At 41.4% G+C, this 25091-nt stretch overlaps 1 protein-coding gene across 17 annotated transcripts in view; it reads left to right on the top strand.

Annotated features, from left to right (window-relative positions):
- The window catches only part of si:ch211-285f17.1 (sickle tail protein homolog), a 119430-nt gene that overhangs the window by 59164 nt on the left and 35175 nt on the right, over positions 1 to 25091 (top strand). For 15 of the 17 annotated variants that reach the window (XM_039789840.1, XM_039789834.1, XM_039789836.1 and 12 more), the window contains exon 2: positions 13927 to 14213. In XM_039789840.1, coding sequence (XP_039645774.1) covers positions 13927 to 14213 — 287 coding nt within the window. Of the gene's footprint in view, positions 1 to 12147; positions 12273 to 13926; positions 14214 to 16677; positions 16842 to 25091 lie in introns of those variants that run through there. The other 2 variants (XM_039789841.1, XM_039789843.1) reach the window with 2 other exon arrangements.

The raw sequence follows: 25091 nt of genomic DNA, 5'->3' as shown, positions 1-25091 counted from the left end.
ATTAAAACTTTGTTTGGCACATGGGGCAGCACAACAAGCTGTAAACACAACATGACATCACTTTATAAAGTTGACATAGTTGTGTTTCTGGCCATTTGACAAATGTAAATCCAATATTCACTCTCTTTTAGTTCTGTTTTTGGTCTCCACCAACTCCTGAGGGAAATATCGGTGTCTTTAAATAATTTCCCCCTGGGATTATGAAAGTATTTCTGATTCTGATTCTGATTTAGCTGCTAAATTCTCAACTATGTTTTTCAGCTTGTCGCTATCTTTGCCTGTCTGTCATTTGTTGATGGGCAAGTGGTGAACAGTAGGTTTATCAGAGCTTTTCCCCACTGAAAACATATTTCTGTTGCTGCTGGAAACAGGGTTGATGTGAGCTGTGAGAGTGAACCAAACAATGAAGCTTAGGGGGAACTGGAGAGTTGGGTGATAATTCTCTGTGGATTTATCTCAACAAGCGACTCCTTTCACATTACTAATAGTCATTTCATTAACTATTCACATAAAATAGCAACTTAAAGGCCAAGGTGACTCCTCAAACTGCTAACTTTCAACATTCACAAACCACAACCACAAACATTCTTGTGTTCATTCTGTAAATCCACTTTGTTGCAGACATTATTCCTGGTATGACTGGCATGCAGCAATATTGTTTCTGCTGCAATGGTCTCCATTCTGTTATTGTGTTGTTGTAAACTCTAAACCAAAAATGATTCCATGTCACTGGGGGAATCTCTGCTTGCTGTTTTTCCAGAAACAACTGGTTCATTCTCTTTGGACTATTAACTAGTACACTTTCTATGGAGCAGCTGCAAACTTCGCACTTGATGACAGCACTTAGTTTGACAGTCGGTTCTCTAATTTCCAGCTTCGGGAGAGAGTTTTTCCTCTGATCAGAATTTGTCTCGACGATAGGAAAGACATAAGAAATGTTAACTATTCCCTTTTAAGGTTCTATGCTGCACTGCAGTTGGAGGTCTACAGCATGGGTTTGCAGCATCTACAGTATCATTTCCATGTGGGTTATGTGTTACACAGTATGTCCCAGTAAGCTGGATACTGCGCTGCTTTGATCAGGGTAGAGTCCCCTCGCTAATCCGCTTGAGCTCTGGATGTTTGCCCAGGACACATACACACATACACACACAAACACACACACACAAACACACACACACACACACACACAAATTGTGATTAAAAAACAGATGTGAAGGCCTAGCCAAAAAGATGAAATGGTCTGAATAAATCAAATGGGTACACTGACATAACACTCGGATGTTGGACTACACATTTGCGTGTTTAAGTATATTGTGCCATTTGATGTGAGTAGATTTTGTATCTGTAGTCAAAGTTATCCCATTACACCATGTCTTGTAGTCATATATATATATATATATATATATATATATATATATATGTACAGAATAGTGAGTGTGCTCTCTCCAGAGCAGTCATAACTAACTTAATGATGTCATGCCCACCTGGATTCCCATGTCTTCAGTCACACCTTGTGGGAAAAATGCGAGCATGATCTCTAATCCATATTGTAATTACAGCTGCAGGGCACAGACAGGATTAGGAAATGTAAATGCTCTCCTCCTGTCATTTCTCCTCCTATTTAGGAGCCATTTAAGAGCTCTTAATTGCTCCGGGCTTTACTGTAAATCTCTGTGCCCTGTATTTGAGCACTAATAAATGGGTGGGAAGAGATTTTTATCTGGATGCATGCAGCTGATGAGCGGAAAGGGTGTGATTAAAAGATGGGGATGGAGAGAAGAAACAGGAGGAGAGAAGAGAGGAAGGCAGGGGAAGAAAGAAGGGTGCTACTTGAGTACCTCCCTGCATTACATCACTGAGATGCTTCAGCACTGATGACATCGTCGGGCTGGGAGGGGAGGGGGCTGGCCCTAGGGATGATGTCATTAATAACCAATCAGAGAACTCCGAACCCAATGGAGTCTGGCTAGCTCCTGAGGCTGAAATAGTTGGATTTCTGAAAATGTCTTCTCCCCCTCTCAAATCACGGAGCCTTTGTGTCTTTTTCCTGAGGTTATTTTTAGACTTGTGTTGAAACAAATATATTTCAAACCTGTTCCTGCCTCTGCCACAGAGCAAAGGGTAAGCAGAGCTGGCTCTCCCAAAGAAGAGAGAACCATGTAAATATAGCCTGAAGGGAATTAGCATTTAACTAACTTAATAGCACTTGAAGGAACTGCTTTCTGCCTGTCCTCATGAATTGAGCAGTTTCTACTTTACCATGTTTGGTATGAACCAAGCAGTGCTAAGCATCAATTTCAAGCCAGGGAGGTCATGCACTGGGACATTTTAAATTTACTTTGACTGTTTTCCTTAAGGGCTGTTACAGTGGGCAGATATATTTGTCTCTTTAGCTGCTAAATGTTCACCAGCTTTTTGGTCTGCCATTTGGTGCTGGGCAGTTATTGTACTTTTTCATTGAAAACAGCTGCCTGCTAGAACACTGATGAGAGTTGTTGGATGTTACAAAACAGTAAAGTTTTTGGTCATAAAACCAAAACAATAAGCTGAAAAGCTCTAATATGAACCTATGAACTGAGGGGAACTAGAGAGCCAGGTGCCAATTCTCTGTGGATATGTCCCTATGAGTGACCCATTTTTACATTACATAGTCATTTTATCCATTGTTAATATAAAAATATTGATTAGAACAGCTTTGAAAGTGTGACTTTAGATGTCTCGTTATAAGGACTCCAAATGCCTTACTACCTTGCCTGTTGCATTCCCTCTTAAATTTTTATAAGTAAGGCCGTTAAATTAGCCTGCTTTGCTGCAAGGAGGAGTTGATTACAGTACAGAGGCCAAACACATAGAAAGTTATATGATGCCAGGTAGCTATTACATGTACACAGAGTAAAATCAATCACTGGCACTGCAATGCAGATAGCATTGTGCCCACAAACAGAAACTCCTCTGCCATCCATACACCCCATGACCTGATCCCCGTCTGGCTGTGCATTATGGCCCCACTGTGGTGAAACTATTAAACTTTGCAGGCGCTCACTTTTTCTCCACCTCTCCGATGGGAAAGCTGCAACATTTCCATTACACTATAATAAAGCTGTTTCCTTTCTTACTTCCCCTCAAGTTGATCACCTGCATTCTTGAGATTCCATGTAGAAATCTCCTCTTACAGTTCTTGAAAATATACTGTATGCACACAATGTTTTTGTGTTTTAATAGAACTACAGATCTTTAACATTCCCATTTGTACTAGGGCTTTGACTCCGAACTTCGTTATTCGAATATCATTCGAATTAGGGCTTTGACTCCGAACTTCGTTATTCGAATATCATTCGAATATAAAAAAAATAATGATATTCGAACTAATATTAGCCAGCCCTTAATATTCGAATCTGTTATGGGCATTATTTTTATGCGTTTGCTTGTAAACGTTGTTTTCAGTTCAGATTCCGAGGCTTTTCACGCATTTCAAAATGTAACTATACGTCGCGGCGACGCACGTTTCTCGGCCGGTGCTCCGTAGCGTTGCATACCCCCCTAGTTCTCAAAGAAGGCAGGCTGGCCCAGGGCCAGGCCAGATCAGCGGGGTCTTTCTCCCGTCGCGTTCCGCTGTCTCTCCTACCTACACCGGCGCCGCACCCTGTCCCTTCTCCCCTTCCTACCTGCCTGCTCAGTGCTGCTGCACATGAGGAGGGAGCACAGAGGGGGGCTGCTCCTCAGTCACACAACAGAAGAGAAAGGTGAGTGCCACAGGAGAGAAATACATTGCGTGCTCGCTGGACAATACTGGCGACTCTTTTTTATTTTACAGAAAGTCGCTGTCTTTTCTACAGAAAGTCGCCAGATTTGTCGCTAGTCGCTTTTGTGAAAAAAAAGTCGCTAAATTGGCAACACCGCCCACACACACTGGCTCGACGCACACACCAGTACACGAGTATAAACATCAGACCACTTACGTAGGCTACGGTGAAAGCTCCGAACTTCCTGTCGAAAGCACACTGTTTGTGTTTAATCCAGGGTCTGACTTTTAATTTTTTTTTTAACTGAAGGCATTTAATGGTCAAAATATTATTAATAAATATTCGAATATATTCGAATATTAATATTAATATACAAACGAACTTCGAATATGATTTTTGGGCAAAAGTCAAAGCCCTAATTTGTACACAGAGCATTGAGGGGAAAGAATGCACTTAGCCTACAATGTTACAGTTTATGGATACATTTTCCTTCCTCTGAATAGGCCTGGCCAAGCTGGTCAACATTCACAAACCTTCCAAACCCTTCTGCTCCACAGAGCCTTAAGCTTGGATGCAGTCCACCCACTGACCCACACATACACACACATCTATACCAGGACACACAGCCATAGACACACGGACAGCAAACAGCAGCTTTCACAGATAAAGACTAGGACAGAGGCACTAGTGTTCCCAGGATTCTTAGAGAGGCTCCCCCCTTAAAAGGGCCTATTTCATATCCCTCCACCACCTGCATCACTTATCAGCTCCAGCAGCACTCACCTCTCCAAAGCAGGACCTTATGGAGCCACTCAGTTTCATCAGCTCTCTGACACACACAGTTGTAGACACTTGGAGAATATAATGTAAGCGGAGTAGTTTTGAGGTGTTTGAACAGTACATTTTTTAAATAATACACCTTTATCCTCCAGGCTAATGTCATGCAGTGAATTTACAGTATGGCAAATGCTGATTTGGTATTATTTGATTTATTAAGACATTTCCTTTTCATTGCATTCCTGAGCTGTTGGGTAGTAATACGCTTAAAATTTACGCTGGTTACGCTGTGCTGGCATGCAGAGAAAATGGAAGAAGAAGAGATACGCAATGCATGGGGGAAAGTGAGGAGCCCATGATTGACTGGCTGGCAAAGTCTGGGCTCTAAGCTGCTTATCGCTATGAAGAGAGTCAATTGCAGCGCAATCACTTTTTAATAAACTTGTGAGAGAGCAGGCATATTTTAATGGAGGCCATGTGCAGGCTGAATGCATAGTTAACTCACTGCAGCAAAGGAGACTAAAGTTGCTTTAATTTGCTGTGATATCTCTAGTGGGTCTTCATGTACGTGTGTCTTAAAATGTGTCTTACTCCATCTAATTATGACCAGATAAGAATAGCAGATGCCTACCAGTATTTTAAGCCTGTTTGTGCAAAGTAAGCCATATCTTTTATTTACTGTATGCATATGTGCTTGTTCTGATGTCACCTGTGTGTATTTGTGTTGCTGTGTGCACTTGTTTTGAATTTGTTGACGGAGAAAACTTGTCAAAACAGATAAGAGATATCCCCACAGTTCTCTCATGTTTCATTCTTGTATATGTGCGCAAGTGCATGTGTGCAATTATGTACATATGAGTATGTTTCAACTTTGTGGACATATGGGAGTAAGTGAACAGGTGTATGTATGTGTTCAGGTGCGCAGGCATATGTGTGCATTTCTTCTGTTTTTGCTTCTCGTTTTTCCCTTTTTTGTTGTTTCTTTTATTTCAATAAGGGCACTACGTGGCTAGCATTTGATTTATATTGTCACATCATATTGTAACAAAACTTGCTGGTATTCATTGTATTGTTGCTACCTGTGCTTTGCACAAAAACTTGAAAAAATAAAGTATAAAAAAACAAACAGATAAGAGATATTTTATCAACAAGCACACAGTTTGAGAGAGGCCTGAGAATTTGACTTGTTCTCACTTCATGCCGTTCCTGTTGCAATACCTATGCAACATTCTGCAGGTTGATGGACAGATTGTACTGAAAGTCTGTAGGCAGATCCACCGTGCAGTTATCATCACATGGCCAGAGTTCAGCAGAGAGATCATGACTCTCTTGTCAGGAGAAAAGTCAGCTGCTAGTTTATTGAAAGTTGTCATCAGTCACTGGCCTGGCAAAAAGTATTGAAACTCAGACATCGAATCAGCACTAGTATCAAAAATCCAAACCGTAGTCACACTTGGTAGCCTGTTAAACAGATGAGTCACTCACAACGGGGATTTGGTGTGATTTAATCAACTGCCATAGACAGTTTGTAGCCCAGTTCACTCATATCTTTTTTCCAGAAAGAGAGTTCAGGGTGGATCTCCTCAGGAGATTCTGGTCCTCGGGAGGTTGCAGCGGTTGACCTAGAGTGAATTAAAGAGAGAAGTCGTAGCATTCCTCCTATCAGGCTCCTGGGTAGATGTCCTCCTCTCAGCTGCAGCTGTTCTCAGCATCTCTCCATCCCTCCCCCTCAGGACGCCACTGGCCTCACTGTTGGCCCAGAGACGGTTGTCAAGGGAGACCCGCAGACATCTGAGCCGGTGGCTAGGTTGACTTACACCTACTCTAGCCAGAAGTTAATGAAGTGTGCACACTGCTGGGGTTTACTGGCATACACATGTGCGCTTGTGTGTGCATACACACACATAATTGCACACAGAGACACACTAACAAACACACCGGTTCATTAAGCAGCATTTAGTGTCTCAGTTAATAAATGACAAAGGAAAAATTGTAGAACTTATTTCTTTGTGTAAGGTTGAGGAAGCACACATCGTCTTATTTTCTCGTTCACACACATACAGATGCACACCCTCTACACATAATTTCCCACTGATCATTGAACGTCATGCCTGGTGCATCTTCAACAGCACCCCCTGGTGCGATGACAATGAAGTGCATCTCTAAAGTAGCAACAACTTGTTTAGTATAGAGAAGGCAATACCTTGTTAGTTGATTTCGATTGATTCGGTGCTGATGTGTGTCAGAGATGGGTAGCAGAAAGACATGGGGTTTGTGCTGATGAGTGGAGCTGGCCAATAAACAAAGCTGTTTGTTTGAGTTGTCCTCTGGCTGTCTTTTAGAGGCAAGCGGCTCCTCTCTTAACTCCCCTTAGCTTGTTTTTTATACAACAACAGAAGAAAGAAGTGGAAAAAAGGAGGGAGACAGAGAGGACAGAGAGCAAAATGATTAATTTCGAGACTTGTGAATAGACTTGTAAAACTTTATCGAAGTTGTAGTCCATTCAGTAGAAAGGGTATTAACATTTCACTTGAGTTAAATATCTACAAGTCTCACCCACTCAGAATAAGCAATTCCACTTGGAGGTTAAGCAGCAGTAAAATCAATTTGCCATGCTTCATTGAGTCCAGCTACAGAAAAGTACTTAAATATGCTGTGAGTCTCCTGTGTGATGATATCTATGTATTTAACCTTGATTTTGTTATGTGAAGTTGTCAAATTCTCCGCTGTTCCATAGCTGTTGTGATATTACATCTGCTAAGCCCTGTCTGTTTATAAGGCTAAACCAGAGCGCAAAGTCTGGACAGGCCTGTGTATCTGACCACACATACACATTCTCACTGTACGTATCCACACATACACACATGCATCTGAATTAAAAGGTGCACTGCAATCAGTGTATGTACCACAGAGCTGTGGGTGTCTACAAGTCTGAGCTGAGACAGATGTTGCGGTGGTCTTGCTAAAAGGGTGGGGACCAACTTTCATTAACAGTAGCACGGCAGCTGGGAGATGTCTCATTAAGTGAGAGATAGAGGGGGAGAAAAGGGAAAGAAAGAGAAAGATAGTTAAGAAGAGATTAAAAAATAAGAGTATAAAAGGAAAATCTGGTTGTGCTGAGGGGTCTAATGAGTTGCAGAACTTTAGGAGAGGAATCTGACATCTGAATTCCCAGTGACTTTTTTTTAAGTCACTAACGAGATTTTATTTGTCAGCTTCAGATGTTTAATTCATATGATGTGCTTTATTTTATGGTATGTTATTCCTGAAGGAGTGGACAGTTGTGTGTTTTAATGGGGAGGACAGCCAGTGAGGGGACAGTTGAGAAACAAAGGTATCTGTTGGCTGTGCTGTAGTGTACAGTATGACAGTGCCAGTGTCCCGAATGGACAAAACGGCTAAGGGTGAAGTCTCTCACAGTACACATGCACATTGTGGACTTCACTCTTGAATCAACAGGTCACGTAAACACACAGAGAGGAGAAGGAAGTAGGAATTTGTCAAAAAAACAACAGACAGCAGAATTTCTGAATTATCTGAAAACCATATTGAATTCATTAAGACCATTTCTGTTCTAATACAGCATAGAGGAAAAAAAAACATAACAGCCTATCATTCTCCAGGAATTGTGACATTGTGACCTGAAAGTCAAATGATCAAGTCTATCTCATTGGGTGGATTTCATATGTGCACAATTTTTTTTTGGCAGTGAGCCTTAGGCTAAACTTGTAATGAAATCTGTCCTATTAATGAAAGGTTTCTATTTTCACTTTCTCTTTGTAAGGAATCACTTTCACACATGGAATGTTTTTCCCATTGTGTGCAAAATTTGAAAGTGTTGACATGAGTGAAAATTTTAGTTTTTATGACTTGAACATGCAAAGAGTGAAACAGATACCCAGATATAGGAAGTCAGATATTTCCTGCATGTAAGTGTTAGAGTGTGTGTGTGTGTGTGTGTGTGTGTGTGTGTGTGTGTGTGTGTGTGTGTGTGTGTGTGTGTGTGTGTGTGTGTGTGTGTGTGTGTGTGTATGTCGTGTGAAAAATGTGGCTGGGCTGCATTGCGGGCGCATTTTGGAACTCTTGTGTCAGTTACCTGAACAGAAAGAGCTTATCTGTTGGATCAGCAATCAGTGACAGGTCGGTGTAGAAACCAGCTTCTTTTTTCTGTCAGCTTTGAGCGGGTCACCCTCCACAGACTCTCACACATTAGCCTTCTACTGTAGCTTGGCAGGGTCAGTGTGCAACACTGACTGTGGGTGAAATAGAGTGTTAAGAAAAGGGCACGGAATCAGGTGGTCATGGTCTGGCACAGGAAGCACAACTAATGGGAAAACAAAGGTTATTAAGGTACGAGATGCAGAGGAGTGGGAAAATATGTCCACAGTTTTTATGTTTTATAGCCATCATTCCAGTTTGGACTCCTAAAATGTAACTTAGATTTCCAACAATGTAATGGCATTATTACTAACCAACTTATTTCAAGATGTTTTTTCAAGAAATGACATTATGATACCCAAGACGTTATCTATTTTTTTAGAACATTGTAATTAAAAAAAAACACGAGTCTACAGCCACACTAGAGGTTGTTTGTTTCCTCAGATGGCAAAGTCATGACCCGCCTTACAGTGCATATGATTGGCTAGTACTCGTTGCCTTTGTTGGTTGGGTTGGTTAAGTTTAGGCAAGAGGAGTGAGAATGGTAAGGTTTAAAGTAAGAGTACCATGGTAAGCCAATCAGAGGCAGAGTAGGGCGGGTCATGACTTCACCATCCTAGAACAATACTGCGTTCTGGAGTGCTTTGAGGTAAATGCCAAAGTCGGCATGCTTACAATGACAATGCTTACATGCTGATGTTTACAATCTTGGTTTTAAATCAGCAAAGTGATTTGGAATTGTTACTACTACAATGCATCTAATAGTTGTTAAGACATTTTATGCAAAACCACAAATTTCAAATTTACGGTGCTAAAGTCAGGGAATCATAAAAGCTTCATTGTCTAGGGACCATGAATGGCTGTACAGAATTTCATGGCAATCCAATGTTTGAAGATATTTGAGTCTGGACCAAAGTGATGGACCAACCGACCGATCAGCATGGCTAGAAATCTTGTAATGGATCATTATTATTTCTGCCCGCTGGCAGCGTTTTTCAAACAAGATTAAAAGTCTCAGTCCAAAAGACTTGTTAAACTGGATATTATTGCAGTGTATTAGAAGCTTAATTTATTCTAATCATATTTAAATAAGATCCTTTTTTTTTTTTACACTAGGCTCAGTTCCACTTGAAGGGATCATTTGATATCCTGACTCCGATAACTTCTACATAATAAAAATACTGTCGGATACTCAACAGTGGACCAGTGCAGTGTGTATAACTATTCATGGCTTCAGGGTATCACTATGTGAGCCTTGCTTTTATTGCACACAACAGGATTTTGTATCTAACTGCTTAGTTATGGGACAGTAATAGTAGGGGAGAGTGGGAGTGCGCACAGGGAAACATTCCTCCATAAATAAGTGAAAGTAACTGCAAACAGCAGGAGGCCGTGTTCCTCATAAGACCTGGGTGCTCATGGGCAAGTGTTTCATGTTGTCTTTCAACTGAGGGGACCATCATTTACTCAACTACTGGCAGCTGTGAAAGAGACAACAACATTCTTAAGCTACTGGAGCGAGACACAATTCACTTGCAGATCCCTTGTGACACTCTGCAAGAAGGAGGTCATTTTTTGGCCTGGAATGTTGACAGTAAAAGTGCAGTGAGGCAGGTTGTTAAGACCACAGAGTGTAATTGTTGGTTTGGAAGAGCTGCTTTATTTATGACTGAGGGTTGGCAGGTTGGAGGCTGACCTGTTGGTTGGTTGTGATGATTGTGTATGTGTCATTGTCAGAAGGATTTTGAAAACTAAAGAATTTCAGACCCTCTTTGACACTCTTTGAGTTGACTTTGGGATATAGATTGTCAAAAATTCAATGTAAATGTTCAAGAAAAAGCAAAAACCCTGATAGCATATCACATTTAATGTTCGCCATGTGTCAAATGTCATTCCCACTGAAACATTATAAAATATTTAAGGATAGTTGTATGTTTGCCAAATGCTGGGGCATAAAAATTCAACAATAAAACATTGTTATTGGTTGATTAAGGCTCATTTTGTTGTATGTCAGTCAATACATAATATAGGTAATTTAACCTCAAATGTGTTCTAGAGTTTTATAGCAAAAAGATTCAGCTAACGTTGTAGGTCTTTTCCTGCTTTCAGCAATTACATTTCATCCATTTTATTTTAGAAAATGGATGAAATACCATTTTACTATGCTATAGCTGCTGCTTGCACCATCTGCTCATATAGCCACTGCTGAAGCATGTTCTCTGTGGGTTGTTGCATATAATTCTGGAAACATAGGAAATCACTCATTTATGCAGGACTAGATCAGACAGCTTGAGCACCAAAAAAAGGAATTTACAACATTTCCTCAAAAAAGAACTCTTGGAATTAAATGAGCATTACAATAACTGTGTAAAGAGTCTTAACAACTCAGTTCCACAGTATAATCACATGATCCCTTTCTATTGGCCTGCTAACGGTCGGCCAATTGTGGCTAGGAGCCTAAGCACGTGAACGGGTGAAAGCAGACATAAGTGGGTGGAAGCAGACTTCTCTCCATATGTTAGACATCATCCGTCAGCTGCAGCATTGTGTTTATCCATGCACTCACCCCACCACTTTCAATTACATGGCCCACAAACTAGGCCATTGATCCCCCTCACGTTTTCCTGTCAAGGTATGCCAATTTGCACCTTCTTCTAGCACATTGAGATCAGGTCACTTACATCAGCAGCTGCAAAGAAATGATCTCATGCAGAGTCGCAGCCCTTCCCCCGTCTTCCTTTACATAAACACACATATATGTACAGACTACAGACGTGTACCTACAGACTTGTTTGCGCAATATATGAAGCCTGCGAGCATGTTTGCTTACTGTCAGGCAAACAGGACATAGTTGCTTTTAATAAACCCCAGAGTAGAGAACACAAAGACTGGTGTCTCCTGTGAGGCTCCTAATTGGACACAACACTGCCTGCGGGACAGGCGCTTGCCTAAGTCCGTCGTGTTGATAAGATAACTCGATCACATATTAGCTGGCTGCCATGCACTGAGAGCAGTTTGGATGTGGCTCAGAAGTAGGTTATGACACATTTGGATGCATGCTAGTGTCTGGTGGGCCCCTCTGTGGGGATGGAGAGTTAAACAAGAGACAGCTTGCAGACAAAGTCCTGATAAAAAAAAACAGACGGTGTGTGTGCATGCGTGTGTGTGTATGTGTGTGTGTGTGTGTGTGTGTGTCAGACAGTTTGACTGACACCTGTTAGTCTCAGGGTCCAGTTTTAAGACGAGATAATGTGTTTCTTGTCAATGCTCTGTCTGTCTCACACACATTGAATTCAGTCTATGACCACTCCATGGTAGCAGAAGAGCTTTTAGCTCGAGGGCGAGGGGCTAGTCGCCCTGTGCCCTGGAATGCAGTTGACTTTCTAAATCCCCCACCAGTCTATCCTGGGGCTGTGGGGCAGGGCCTATCTCAAGCCCCCTTTTTCCATGTGAGCTACGTCTGGAATCTCAAAGCAAGCAGTTAGCTGATTCTCCCAGCCTCACTCTTTCACCGTCACTGTGTTTGTTGATCCCAAGGTGCAATGGAGGAGGAAATAGCAGATGAAGACAAAGATTGTTCACTTGGGGAAGGTAATGAGCTTTCTGACAAGCCACTCGCAAATGAATTATGATCCTTTGGAGGTTTGAGTCTATTCTGTATGCCGAGTGTAATTTGGTTAACAGTGGGGAAACTGTGTTTGGGAGTTAAAAATAGGATTGGAAATACATGAGACTACCGGGGCTCTGAACTTGAGCAGGGTGGGGGTTTGTGCTAATGGTGCTGGTGACAGGGCTTGATTGTGACGCGCCTCCACCTGATTTCTCCAAAATAATTTTTTTTAGCTTTTTGTGTTTACTGAACAAAGGCGTTTGTATTTTCTTCAAAAGATCTGAAGGTGAAAACAAAACAGACAAAAACTGTACTAGATTGAAAGACAGAAAGGAGAAATTTAGGGTAAGAAAATATGGCACAGGAAAACAAAAGATTAAATTATTGCAGCTATACTAAGCATGTTACCTCTGTCTCAGTCCCAACATGTCTTTGAGAAACAAACAATAAATTCCTTTTTTGTCATTTGTGGCTCACAGCATGCTTTCAAGCTTTCAAAGAAGAAAAGAAAAGCCATATTACATGACCCACAAAATAGTGGCAAATCACTTGAAATATCCATCTTCAACTGTTGAAGAACCGAAAGGTACACATTATAGCTCTACTGAAGCTGCAAGGCAACACAACAGCTCACTTTATAGCTTCTTCTCTCTCTTTATAGCTTCTTCTTCTCTCTTCATTTTGCTGCCATCCATATTCTCTCCTTTATTTCCCTCTTCTCTTTTCTTCTCTTCTTTTCTTTTCTCTTCTCTTCTCTTCTCTTCTCTTCTCTTCTCTTCTCTTCTCTTCTCTTCTCTTCTCTTCTCTTCTACAGAATCTCACAGGATAGCTTTCAGCTTGATGGATTGTTTCTGTATTCCCGAGGCCATGATTGATTTAGGACAAGATAACACAGTACAAAGATGTTTATATGCCTAAGGAGGCTGTATTTATTTTATCTCCATTCTGTCCTTAAATCAAATCAAAATCACTTTTTTTTATTCTAGAACGTATTTTCATATCATAAAAGGGGAATATTTGCCTATTGCAATGTAAGTATGGCTAAGGTCTTCTGAAACAGAAGACATTTCATTTTAATATTTTTAAATTGAAAATGTCACCCTTTAATTAAATGTATTGCATCTAGCAGTTTCTGCTCAATCTCAACATTTTGCAAGGCTCTGAATGTATAAACAGATGCTCTGCATATCGTTTCCGAGTAACTCCATTTGTGCCTCCTTACATTAATGGATATCCTTGGCTTTTTTTATTAAGGAAAGAAGCCTGACCAGCTGTTTCAATTCAGTGTTTTCATCACCAATAGTCTGTCTGTCACATTAAATTGTGGATTTATTGCTGTAAAGTCAAACAACATGAATATATAACGAACTGGGCCGACTGCATATGTTTATTTCAGCGTTGCTTCTGGAGAGAATATGGAGTAATTTTTCTCTTGTTGTGTGTAATAGCAAAAGGGAAGAGACTATAGTCTTAGTTTTTTCCATTTAAAAATAGGTTTAGGTCTCAGATGGTTGAATTTGACCTGACATGCTTCATGACCTGCAGAATAATAACATACACGCACGCACTTGCAGTTGATGTTAAAGCATCAGCACAGCACATTTGTTTTGACCACATGTCTCTCTGTCCCCTCAGAACAAACCAAAAGCAACCTGAAGGTAACCTCCCCAGAGGACGCCCAGCACGTAAGCCGCAGACAGGCCTCCCCAAATGGGACGGCCCCTTCAAGAGGGGACGCCAAAGGCAGCCGCACGGTCCCTCGAAGACACACGTTAGGGGGAGCCCGCAGCTCCCGAGAGATCCTAGCTATGCAGCCATCAGACATGGACAAGAAGAGGGAGGCCTTCCTGGAGCATCTGAAGCAGAAATACCCCCATCATGCCTCAGCGATCATGGGCCATCAGGAAAGACTGCGAGAGCAGGTCAGTGGATTCAGAGAGGCCCCGGGTGGACAATGTTGTTGTTTGTTTTGGCTCAAATTGTTAGGATGATCTGATTTATGAATCTAAATGTCTTGTTTATTTCAATGAATGAATTACAGAGAATCACCCAACTATACCCCCTTAGGATAAGATATAATGATGCCAGCGCATTGTTTTTTTCTTTTTCCGGCCTGCCATCCACCTTGTTTCCAGATGGAAGCAGCTGTTTTCAGTGTCAATGGTCCAGCACAGTTGATAGACAAAGTTAGCAGGTAAACAATGTCAAATCAGAAATCCAAACCAATGCTAATGTTGCTGCATGTCCACTGGATGTGTAAATAGGCCACCACAACGTTTCTCCATGTTAACTTCATAAAGTGAGAAAATGTTAAAGGTTGTGTTTTAAGTTTATTCCTCTGCCAGAGTGGTCAAAGACATTGTATTATTACATTTTAATGTCTGTTTAGTATCCCCTTAAGCAGCAATATTTAGCATAATTTTATATTGATAATATTTTAATTTAATCTAGCACAAATGTATTCTACTTCTGACAATTGAAATAACCTACAAGTATTTCTTAAAGGAATAGTTTGACATTTTGGGAAATACTTACCAAGAAGCAGCCTGTTAGCTTAGCTTAGTATAAATACTGGAATCGGCCACATAACCCCCTATACAATGGTAAATAGTTGTTTATGCACTTCAGTTTTTATCTAGATTAGACAAGCGAGATAAATGTGTTAATTAGTGAGCTTTTGGGGTAACGGTACAGTACATACAGGGATATTTACGTGATATAAGAGTGTTATCAATTTTCTCATCCAACTCTTGGCAGAAATCAGTTATGTGTATTTTCCCACAAGTTGTGAACTAATTCTTTAACATGACAATGAAGATAAAAGAGGGATGACAGTAAAAATGAGTTAAATTAGTTAAATAATTATATTTATGTACTGACCAAATCAAATGTGAACTTGTAAGTGCTCTTGCCCTCCTATATGGCCACATAGGAAGTATTGTTATTTTTCTCTGCAGACTGAGGCGTCAGTGCAACTGCAAAACTATTTCCTCCTCCTTTTTTGCCGCAGGTTAAACGTGAAGTCTATCCTATAAATCTGCCTGTTACGTTTCCCTCCCACAGCTGCTGTGAAACAGTAATGTGGTGTTTGTGTGAAGGAGTAGAAAGCATGTGAATGTTTGAATCGTCCATACACTCTGTAAAGCCTGATTTGATCACCATAATTGGACTGCCTTATAGCTTCAGACTGCTTTGTGTATTCTAGACTACAGTATGGTGTATGAAGTATACATGTATCAGGGTTGTTTTGGTGCTTTTACTGATTATAAAGTATCCCCGTGCTTTTTGAAGTCAAGTAAGTTAATGGGGGAGGGCGACACACGTTCACGATGAGGACATTTGGCTCACCTGGTCATTGTCTGTTTGTTTGCTCTGGGTCAGAGGAGACAAAAGGGAGGGGCAAGCTGGTTTTGTAGCCAAAACAATTGAGGTAATGGTGAGACTGGCACCAAGTCACAGGGGTGCTCCAGGCAGTGTTAAGGCCTTTTTACAGTTATGCGTCGGCTCCACGCAGAGCTCTGGCCATAGCCTTAAAAAGTGGCCTGATGTTTATACTTGTGCGCTGGTGTGTGCGTCGAGCCGCATGTGTGTGTGTGTGTGTGTGTGAGAGTGTGTGGTAGAGAAGTGAGAGAGTGCCGGCGGTTACCTTCGGGCGGGAGTCATAGTGAGACAAACAAAGTGTCTCCTCTGTGCTTTCTGACCACAGTGGGAAATCTGTAGCAGGAAAAGTTAACCCTCTCCTTGATTTCATGTTGTTTATATGGAGAAGGAGAACCCGGGAAATGATTCGGAGAAATGCAACGCTACCAAGCCCGCGACGGAGCTAGCCACGTGTGGCGGCGAGCCCGTGTAGTTACATTTTTAGAGGGTGCCGCGTCGCGCTCCGGCGTAGGGTCCGCGTAGGCGCGCACAACTATAAAAAGGCCTTTACTTGCATTGTGCAAGAGGGATTTTGTGTGCTGTTTTCAGACCTGCACAAATGCAAAGTAAACCCTTTTCATGAGGTGCTCATTGTGAACCCAATGAATTTGCATAGGTAATATCAGTCAGCAGGTATGATGGTGGTGGTGGTGTGTGTTTGTGTGTGTGTGTGTGTGTGTGTGTGTGTGTGTGTGTGTGTGTGTGTGTGTGTGTGTGTGTGTGTGTGTGTGTGTGTGGTAGGCTACATGTGTGCCTATATAGGCTACATCAACAAATTATCTATCTATTATTTGTTGTTATCGAGTGCACAAAGGGAAATGGAGGAAAGAGTTTGTTATTAAATTGAGGTAGGCTAGTCAGACAGGTAAATTCAGCCTCGGACTGGGGTGGAGTCAGAGTTGCTATAGTGACTCGTGATGTCACCGCTGGAGGGGCTCGGTTTACGTGTAGGTGCCTGCTGGAGCGAACTGGCAGGCTGTGTGAGAGCTGAGTGCAGGAACGCTGCTCTGCAGAACAGGCGATGGTTATGAAGATTGTCTGGAGGCATGGCTCTGCAGAGGAATAGCAATAAAGTTGTCATACAGAGGGAATAAACTTATCACATCGGCGCCCGGGCAGAGGCACTAAAGGTAGGACATTGTCGGAAAAGAAATTGCGGTTCCTTTAGGCAGTCAGTGCAGTCCCAGACATTCAAAACAGCATTGCATGTCATTGTAGCCTACTTTGACACTAATGTATGGATTATTACGCTTTTAAACAACGTGTAGTACGCCCGGGAGTGTTTGTGCTGCAGCAGGGTGCACAGCGGCGGGCTGTCAGGTGCTGCACAACTTCCAAGAAGCGAATGCAAAACTTGGCGCTCGAGTTTTATCAGGAAAGAAAAAACCCGACGAAATAGTCTTCGAGCACAACTGATTCCTTCACTTCTTTATCAGTGTTTAGTATGATGGAAGCGTGTGGTTGTCAGCAGCAGTAAATCATTCATAAGATATAATCACCTATCTGCAACTCCCCATAATCATAACGAGATGGCAATTACGTAGTCATATTTGCAAAAAAAAAAAAAAGACCTATTGCGAACGGAAGTTGAGGGTTGTATCATAGCATGCTATAGATTGCAAGATATTGATGGTGATTATGATTATGGAGACTATAGACAGTTAAAACTGATTGTTACGCTGATATAGTTGCCGCTATTAGCCTACTGCTACTGCACGTTTTTGCAATGGCTTCATGTTAAAATGAAGGATTTAAAAATAAAAACCAAATGTCTGCGATTTAGTCAGTAGTAACTGTATATTTCTTTAAATGTGTTTTAGTGTCAGTTGAATTTTTGAAAAGGATCCAGGATGACTTGTACAATCTACAATCTGTCAAAGGGAACCTGTAGTGGCCACTGCCATCACTTCGATAGAACTTAATGGCTCCTGTTGAATTTCCAGTTTTAAGTTGCATTTTCACCCTCGCATTCTTGGCATGCAGTGAATGTGTTATACTTCAATGGCTTTTTTATGTCATTAGATTCCATTATATTGCCTTTAATGTGTCCAGGATTGCTGGATATGTTCACTATGTGTAAGTAGCAGCAAGATGAAGTCCATTTTCTTTTGCTTGTGTATGAACTTGTATTGTAGGCCTATAGAAAAATATGTTTTGGGTCATTCTGGGGTCATATATAATTATGTATGGAGCTTACTCATCTGACAGTGCTTTCTTGGAGTTACTGTTAAAAGAAAATCTCAAGTTTTATTCCAGTTTGTGTAATTATAAAACTCTTTGAAGTTCCTCCCTCAGCTGCTGAAACACTGCAATGAGACGAGGGAGAGATAAAATGATCTGTTGGTGCTGACTTTCAGTTGGTAGGCTAAGACATGGCACTTTTAAATTTATTTTGGGATGAAACTCCTCATATGTCATTCAGATGTTGGGAGTGAGATTTGAGTGACGCGTGAGTTTATCATGTCAGGGAAGAAGATACGAGATGCTGTCACAAAGAAGACTGGTTTGAGCATGAATTTCTGGCAAATAGTGCAACATAGTGCTAATAAATGAAATAAAGAAGGAGATGATTGACGACCGTATTTGGTGTAATCGTATTCAAGATGTCAAGAGGAATTCAATCATTCACTGCTAATATAAACAGCGGAACATTAAGTGAAACAAAAACAAAAATGACAAGTTTATTGAAGCGTTTATCATTTGGTGTCCTGGGAAGGTGTAATTATTCTGCTCTAAGGAACAACAACAACAACACAACAGGTCAAGTGGCTGTTAGATCGTGCGGGAGGAAGGTTCTCACACAGACAAAAGTGCCGACCATACAGGAAAGACAACATCAGTGGCAACAATACACGCTTCAGAGGTGAGAAAGAATTGTCACCGGAGGTTTGAGTTACAAAGGCGGAGATTCATCAAGGTCGGAGCGGAGGTTGGGAAGATGATATCGCTTCTGAAAGGTGGATGACCCCACTCCGCCCAGCATGACTGCACACACACACACACACACACACACACACACACACACACACACACACACACACACACACACACACACACACACACACACACACACACACTGACTGACTTATTCTTATATATGGTACCCCTCGATTCTTTCCTTGTCTCCTTCTGTGATCCTTAAACCTGCAACAAAAGCGAGTGGTTTAATTTCCTCCTCTCCTCGTCAGGCCTGCAAAGACCTGGATCCCACCCAAGGGAGATGAGATAATATCTTACTGGCCTGACCACCACCCATCCTCTAACTCCTCTCTCTCTCTCTGCTCAGCAGGGTCTTTGACAATCACAAACTGAACCGCTTGACCGATCACAGGCACACATACACACACTCACCGAATTCCCTCCTTCCGCCTGTGTGTCAGTGTCTGTGTGCGATGAGCTGTGACTAGCTAGGCCCCTGGTTTCTCTAGCGGCCATATTAGGACAGCTGTCTGCAGCTGTGGGCACCAGACAGACAGACAGACAGACAGGTCTGTTACCTCCAAACTGTGATAATCCATTGTCTGATGAGAGCACAGATTATGGTAACAGTGTGAGTGTCAAAATGGGAAAACTGTACTCCAGTGCAATTTTTGATAGCTGCTCATGTTGTAATTTGCCTACAGTATGTGGTTTAGTGTGTAGGTGGAATGTGTTGAAAAAAGGTGATGTCAGGTATTTCTATGCACCAATCAGAATTGAACAATACAAGAATCATTGCCTCTGGTGCCAAGAAGATAAGCAGATAAAATGAGATTTTTTTATTTATTAATTTACAACTAAAGATGGTTTGATTTCTGGCTTAAAGGGTGGGACAATTTTTCACTGTATCACAATACAGTTTCTTGTGATGTATTGTTGATAAATTAGCACCAGTATTACTTTATGTTCTGTACTTAGCCAGAGATGTGTCTTGGATTTGCTCCAGACATTTGAACTAAATGTGCTCTAGTTTACTTTTTGTTGTTGTTGTTTTTTTTTTACCAGTTTTGGGGTGGTTGTCATTGAAATGATGGCACCCATGTTGAACATGTTGCTGTTTGAGTGTCCTAAAAATCCCAGATTCCGTGCGACTCTTGAAATTGAAAGCACATAATTCAATGCTTCGAATAAGCAGAACATTTGATTTGAGTTTTTTATACGTGGCATTTTATAATTATGTTTTTCTCTTCATTTACATTTATCGTAGCTAACTGTCTTGTAATACATCATGTGTTGGTTATTATTGGCAGTATTGTATCGTGTTAAGTTATGATTTCTTTATCAATCAAAGTCAATCTTTACCACCATGTTGGGCAAATATAGCTTATTTGATGTTAAAAGACCGTTAGCCCTAGCTTTTTAATATCACAAAATTAAAAAGGTAAAAATGTGTATGATGATGATAAAGTTTTTTACGTTATAATCTTTCATTCAATAGATTTTACTAAGTGCTTTACAGAAAAGACATGTCATGACTGTCTTGATAAAAGAAAACTTTGAATTGGGAACAAAAGAAAGTGAATAAGCCTTGGAAAAGGATCACACAAAAAGAGATCCCTTTTCAGAAGTAGTAGTTGGGCAGCAAGTCAAAAGCCGATCAGTGATATAAATGAAACATGCTGCATTTAGTAGCAACATCAATAAGATGGCAGGGTGCACAAGCTCTGCACCCTCCCACCAATTCATGTTAAACAAAGCCACATAAATACCGCTCATTTGTCATTATATACAGAGTAAATGTACTGTAAACTCTCCCTCTGAGTCTTTCTGAGGCACTGCAACATTTGGCCGGTCCCCCACATACTTCTCTCTGTGGGCTCCTGGCCATGCTACACTCTTGCTCCTCAGAACCAAGGTCAGCTAGATAACACTGGCTCAGAGCATGCATTGCCTCCCTGCAAGTGATCTGACCATGATCAAAGAATAGGAGGGAGTTTTGGGGGAGTGTTGTTTCTGTTTTTAACTAAACTGCACAAAGAAGAATAATCACTATGTCTTCCACTCCTGGCACAGTATGCATGCAGTATCGCAAGAGTTGACAGAGGTAATCTGATAAGCACACACAGATTACTGCATACTGAAACATGTATGTGATATTTTCACAAAGCACCTCTTTGTCGTAGCCTTTATTGCACCTTGTGTCTGAAATCACACAATCAGACACTGTGTGCGGCAGGTCTGCAGCAAAACATCTGTTTCTAATCATCCGACCTCCTCCACTGACCATCAGTAGCAGGACTGTTTTTTAATGGCATCTGCCAACTCTTCATGAAGTGACATTTTGAGAGCTACCGCGAGTAAGACAAACAAGAACCACAAGGTTAATGACGGGCATGCGTTGACCTGCCAGTTAAAAGGGGTTATGTGTCGGGGGTTTGGGTTTTTGGGGTGCAGCACCCCAACTGAGAGGACAAGCGGTCCGTGGTGTGGCGCCAAGCCTGTGTCTAATCCCGAGTGTGGGGGGTTAAGCTGCTCTGACAGAAGGCCCTGATGGACCTGCATCTGATCACTGCTGATAATGAGTCAAGCCAGACAGAATTTTACACACAAACACAATGCCAGTGTGTTAATCAGACCAGCTAATCAGGTCTGAGCTCTTTTCAGTGTACTAGCACAACAGAGCTGTATTAGCCCAGGCTTTAGTTAACAACAAAGTCGGAGTTGTCTTCAGTTTCATTGTTGCTCCTCTGGTTTAAACGGGCAGGTAGTCGTTATGAGGATCCTAAAAAGTTCAGATTTTTTCTTGCCAGATTTGCAGAGAATGGAGGTGAAATGTCTATAACCTTATGCCCTTACATTCCATTGGGTGCAATTAGCCTGAGGAACCTCCTTGACTTATTTGATCAGTTTTGCTTTCGTCCCAACTAAACTGTAACACTACAGAGAAGGCAAACCGTTAAGGACATTTTTTGTTAACAAAGGACAATATTATTAGATGATAATGCCCACTGTTTCCTATCTACAGGACTCAAAACGGCATCAATGGATGGATGAATTAACAGCATTTTCTGCTATCAATGTTTTTGCTGGTTAAATCAGCTTGAAGACAACAAGCACAGTATCTCCAGGTTTTCGTGTTAGCAAGCATGTATGCATGGTCAAATTGGTACATCCATGTGCTTTTTGTGTAAAATAATGACTAAAGTTACCCTGTAATAACAGTAGTTTCTACTGGTTGTTGTTGCTAATGCAGAGCTATGTAGCACTACATCGGCATAGTGCAGTGGTGGAAAAAACACTTCTGAGGTTTTAATCTAGTAACGTTTTGGCCATAAATGATGTACAGTATATACAGGCTGCCAACTAATAACATGGGATTAGTTTCATTGTCAGTTACTGAATAGCCTGCACGCTATCCACTCTCAAATGTCACATCTTTCCCAGATGTACAGTATTTACCTGTTTGGTTGGTCTTTTAGGTTTGTTTGCTACATGAAGGAGGCACACGGCTACAGGCATCTTGCCATCCTTTGTCAACTAGATGATGCCAGTCATTAGACTAGATTGAGGAACTTAATTGACTTTGATTAATAGCTAAGGTAAGTTAATGGACAAAATATGTTGACACCAGTCAGGTTGAGGGAATGCACAAGCGCTATGTATTTGTGTTGCTGATGTTTTGTCTTTAGACTTTCATTTTTGATGGATTGCCATTACTGGCACACCTGTTTTTATTTTCCATATATTGGCAATAAGAGTCCAAGCTTTATGAGCCCCAAAACCAAATGGGGAGCAAGCAAGAGGGTGGGGAGGGGGCCCTTGTTTTCTCTATCTGTATCATCTTCTTTGCTTTGCAAGTCTTTGCATGCAGCCCGACATCTGGACTCCACCTTGGGCCAAAGGTATGAGCCTAACTTCAAAAGGCAAATCCGACACAGAGGCACACCAAGATGATTTCACCACAGACGGGACCAGCTCAAAGCATCTGGCTCAAACCTCATTTTGATCTCCTGTGCTTTATTTTCCAGTTGGCCCTTTTCAGTGGAGATAAAGGAGTGGAGTGTGGGATAGAGAAAAGCATGGCATCGACTTGGTTCAAAGTCAGACTTGCTTTACTAAATGTTTAAAATAATTTTTTAACAGACAGAATGAGAAGGCATGTTTTTCTTTTACTAAACATGATGACATAGATGACAAGGAACACCTGGAATATAAGTAAATATATAGTGGGGAAGTATATATATTTCAGACATCAGCAGCTAATGGAATCTGTAATAAATTAGATTATTTGACAGAAGTGGAGTATGTGCTGCAGTTTATCGTAGCATCTCCTCCTCAGGGTTGACATCATAATCTCCCTCACCATTGGCTCAAGTATTTATGTTATGTATCCCAAGTTACTCAGCTTAGCCCTTGCTACGTTTGGTTTGTTTCATGTTTTACACTTTGCGGATGGTGTTAACATGGGAGCTAACAAAACAAGTCAGGCCAGCTCAGTGCAGAGAAAACTTGGTGGTGACTTAGCACCTTAAGCATGAGTGGGTGCTGTTTATTGACAGTGAGAGTTTGAGTTTTGTGACTTCTCACAAATGGTTGACTGAGTCATCTAGAGCTGAGAGCTCAGGGCTGTGTGTGTGTGTGTGTGTGTGTGTGTGTGTGAGCAGGGTTTTATTATTGTGTCTCTCAGAGGTCAAAAAACGGTCAAATGCAGGTAAGTACCAGTCAGTGATAGGAAGAAAAAAAAACAATACACAGTAATACAAATGAGCATGACAGATAAGCACAGAAAATAGAATTTTACTTTCAAGTATAAAATAAACTAGCCGACAGTGTTTACATTGCAGTGATGTGTAGCTGATCATATTTTCAGGAAATACAAAAACATTGGCTGCAGTTCTATCAAGCTAAATAAAAACTTCAGTTTACTACTGATTATCTGACTCTTTTTCTACACGAACACACACACAGACGCACAGAGAAACTCTCCTCCGGGAGAGTGGGTATAATAAATCTCAGGCTCAGTGTAGGAGCATATGTAGTCTTCCTTGACTTGTTAATTAGGCATGAATAGCAAAGCCATTATCAGGACTGGTTTTGTGAGACGAAAAAAGGAGACCTGACACTTGACAAAATACTGTGATTTAAAACCAGCCAGAACTTCCAATACTTTATCAGCGAAAAAAGGTGTAAAAATATACTTTAGCTTTGGCCGTAGTTGAATTAAGCCTCTTTGATCGCATTAGATTATATGTGCGTTTATGTGTGTGCAACATGCTGTAGAGGATGCAGGACTCCGGTTTCTCTGGAGAGAAGAAAGCCCTCTTTGTTTTGGTGACCACAGGCTCAGAGCCACACACACATTCACACATTCTCAGATATACACCCAGAGAGGCTCAAATTAGACCTGGAAGGTCCTTTCTTTTAACCCCAGGAGAGACACTCTCTGGAGAAAGACCAGGTTCATGTGAGGACGTGTCAGATAAATGGGCCATCGGAAATATGAGCATATGAGCAGCTCTTTGTGTTTCACTATAGAGGGATCCTGTGTGTGTGTGTGTGTGTGTGTGTGTGTGTGTGTGTGTGTGTGTGTGTGTGTGTGTGTGTGTGTGAGTGCGTGTGCGTGCGTGCGTGCGTGTGCGTGCGTGCGTGCGTGCATGCATGCGTATGATAGTGAATCAAACATTAATTGCATTATTCTGGGACGCTGTAAGTGTTTTGGTCTTCATGAAGTGATATTAAAGAACAAGTCTTGACAGATCACGGTCCTGCAGCCCCGTCAGCAAATAGTTTGCATGTATTTGGTTGGCAAGAGAGACAGTGAGCGAGAAGGGGGGGAGACTTTAATGTGTGCAAACTCGTAAGCGTGTGCAAATCATTGCATGTAAGACTAGTAAATGATCTGCCAGTCTTGGTCTAAGTCTGGACTTTTTTTTTAATCTTATGCAACACCTTGACTTGAATTTGTGACTCAAACCACAACACAGCGAAGTGAGCACTTAGCAACACAAATTGCTCTACCTGTAATGATCCCAACATTCACTAGTCATGTTTTCATCTAATTGTCAAGTGAATTTTAAGCAAAATTTTGCAAAAAAGAAGAAAATGTGAATTAGAAGCGTTTCCATTAACAAATAAACTCGACAACACAAAGCGTAGTTGACATTACACATGGTTGTAGATTGCAAACCGGCTTGCTAAATCAAAGAGTTTAGAAGCTAATTTCTTTTGCTAAATGGAGAGAGGCAGCATTGTACAAGTTGGCCACCTGTGCAGAATAGGCTACAGGGTTGTGGCAGAGACATTTGGTGTCAGCGAGAAAACCGTTCACCGCTGTGTATACGCAGTGTGCAGGGCCATACGATTCAAGCTGTTGAAACAATTCGTCAATTTACCCGATGTGGCTGAGGCACAGGCTATAGCGCACCGCAACTCCACTACGCACCTTGTGCCACAAGTGTACG

The sequence above is a fragment of the Perca fluviatilis genome, chromosome 22 (genome assembly GCF_010015445.1).
Source record: "Perca fluviatilis chromosome 22, GENO_Pfluv_1.0, whole genome shotgun sequence".
In the NCBI taxonomy this organism is placed as follows: Eukaryota; Metazoa; Chordata; class Actinopteri; order Perciformes; family Percidae; genus Perca; species Perca fluviatilis.
Note: the sequence above shows the minus strand (reverse complement) of the source record. Positions and strands in the feature narration are given on the sequence as shown.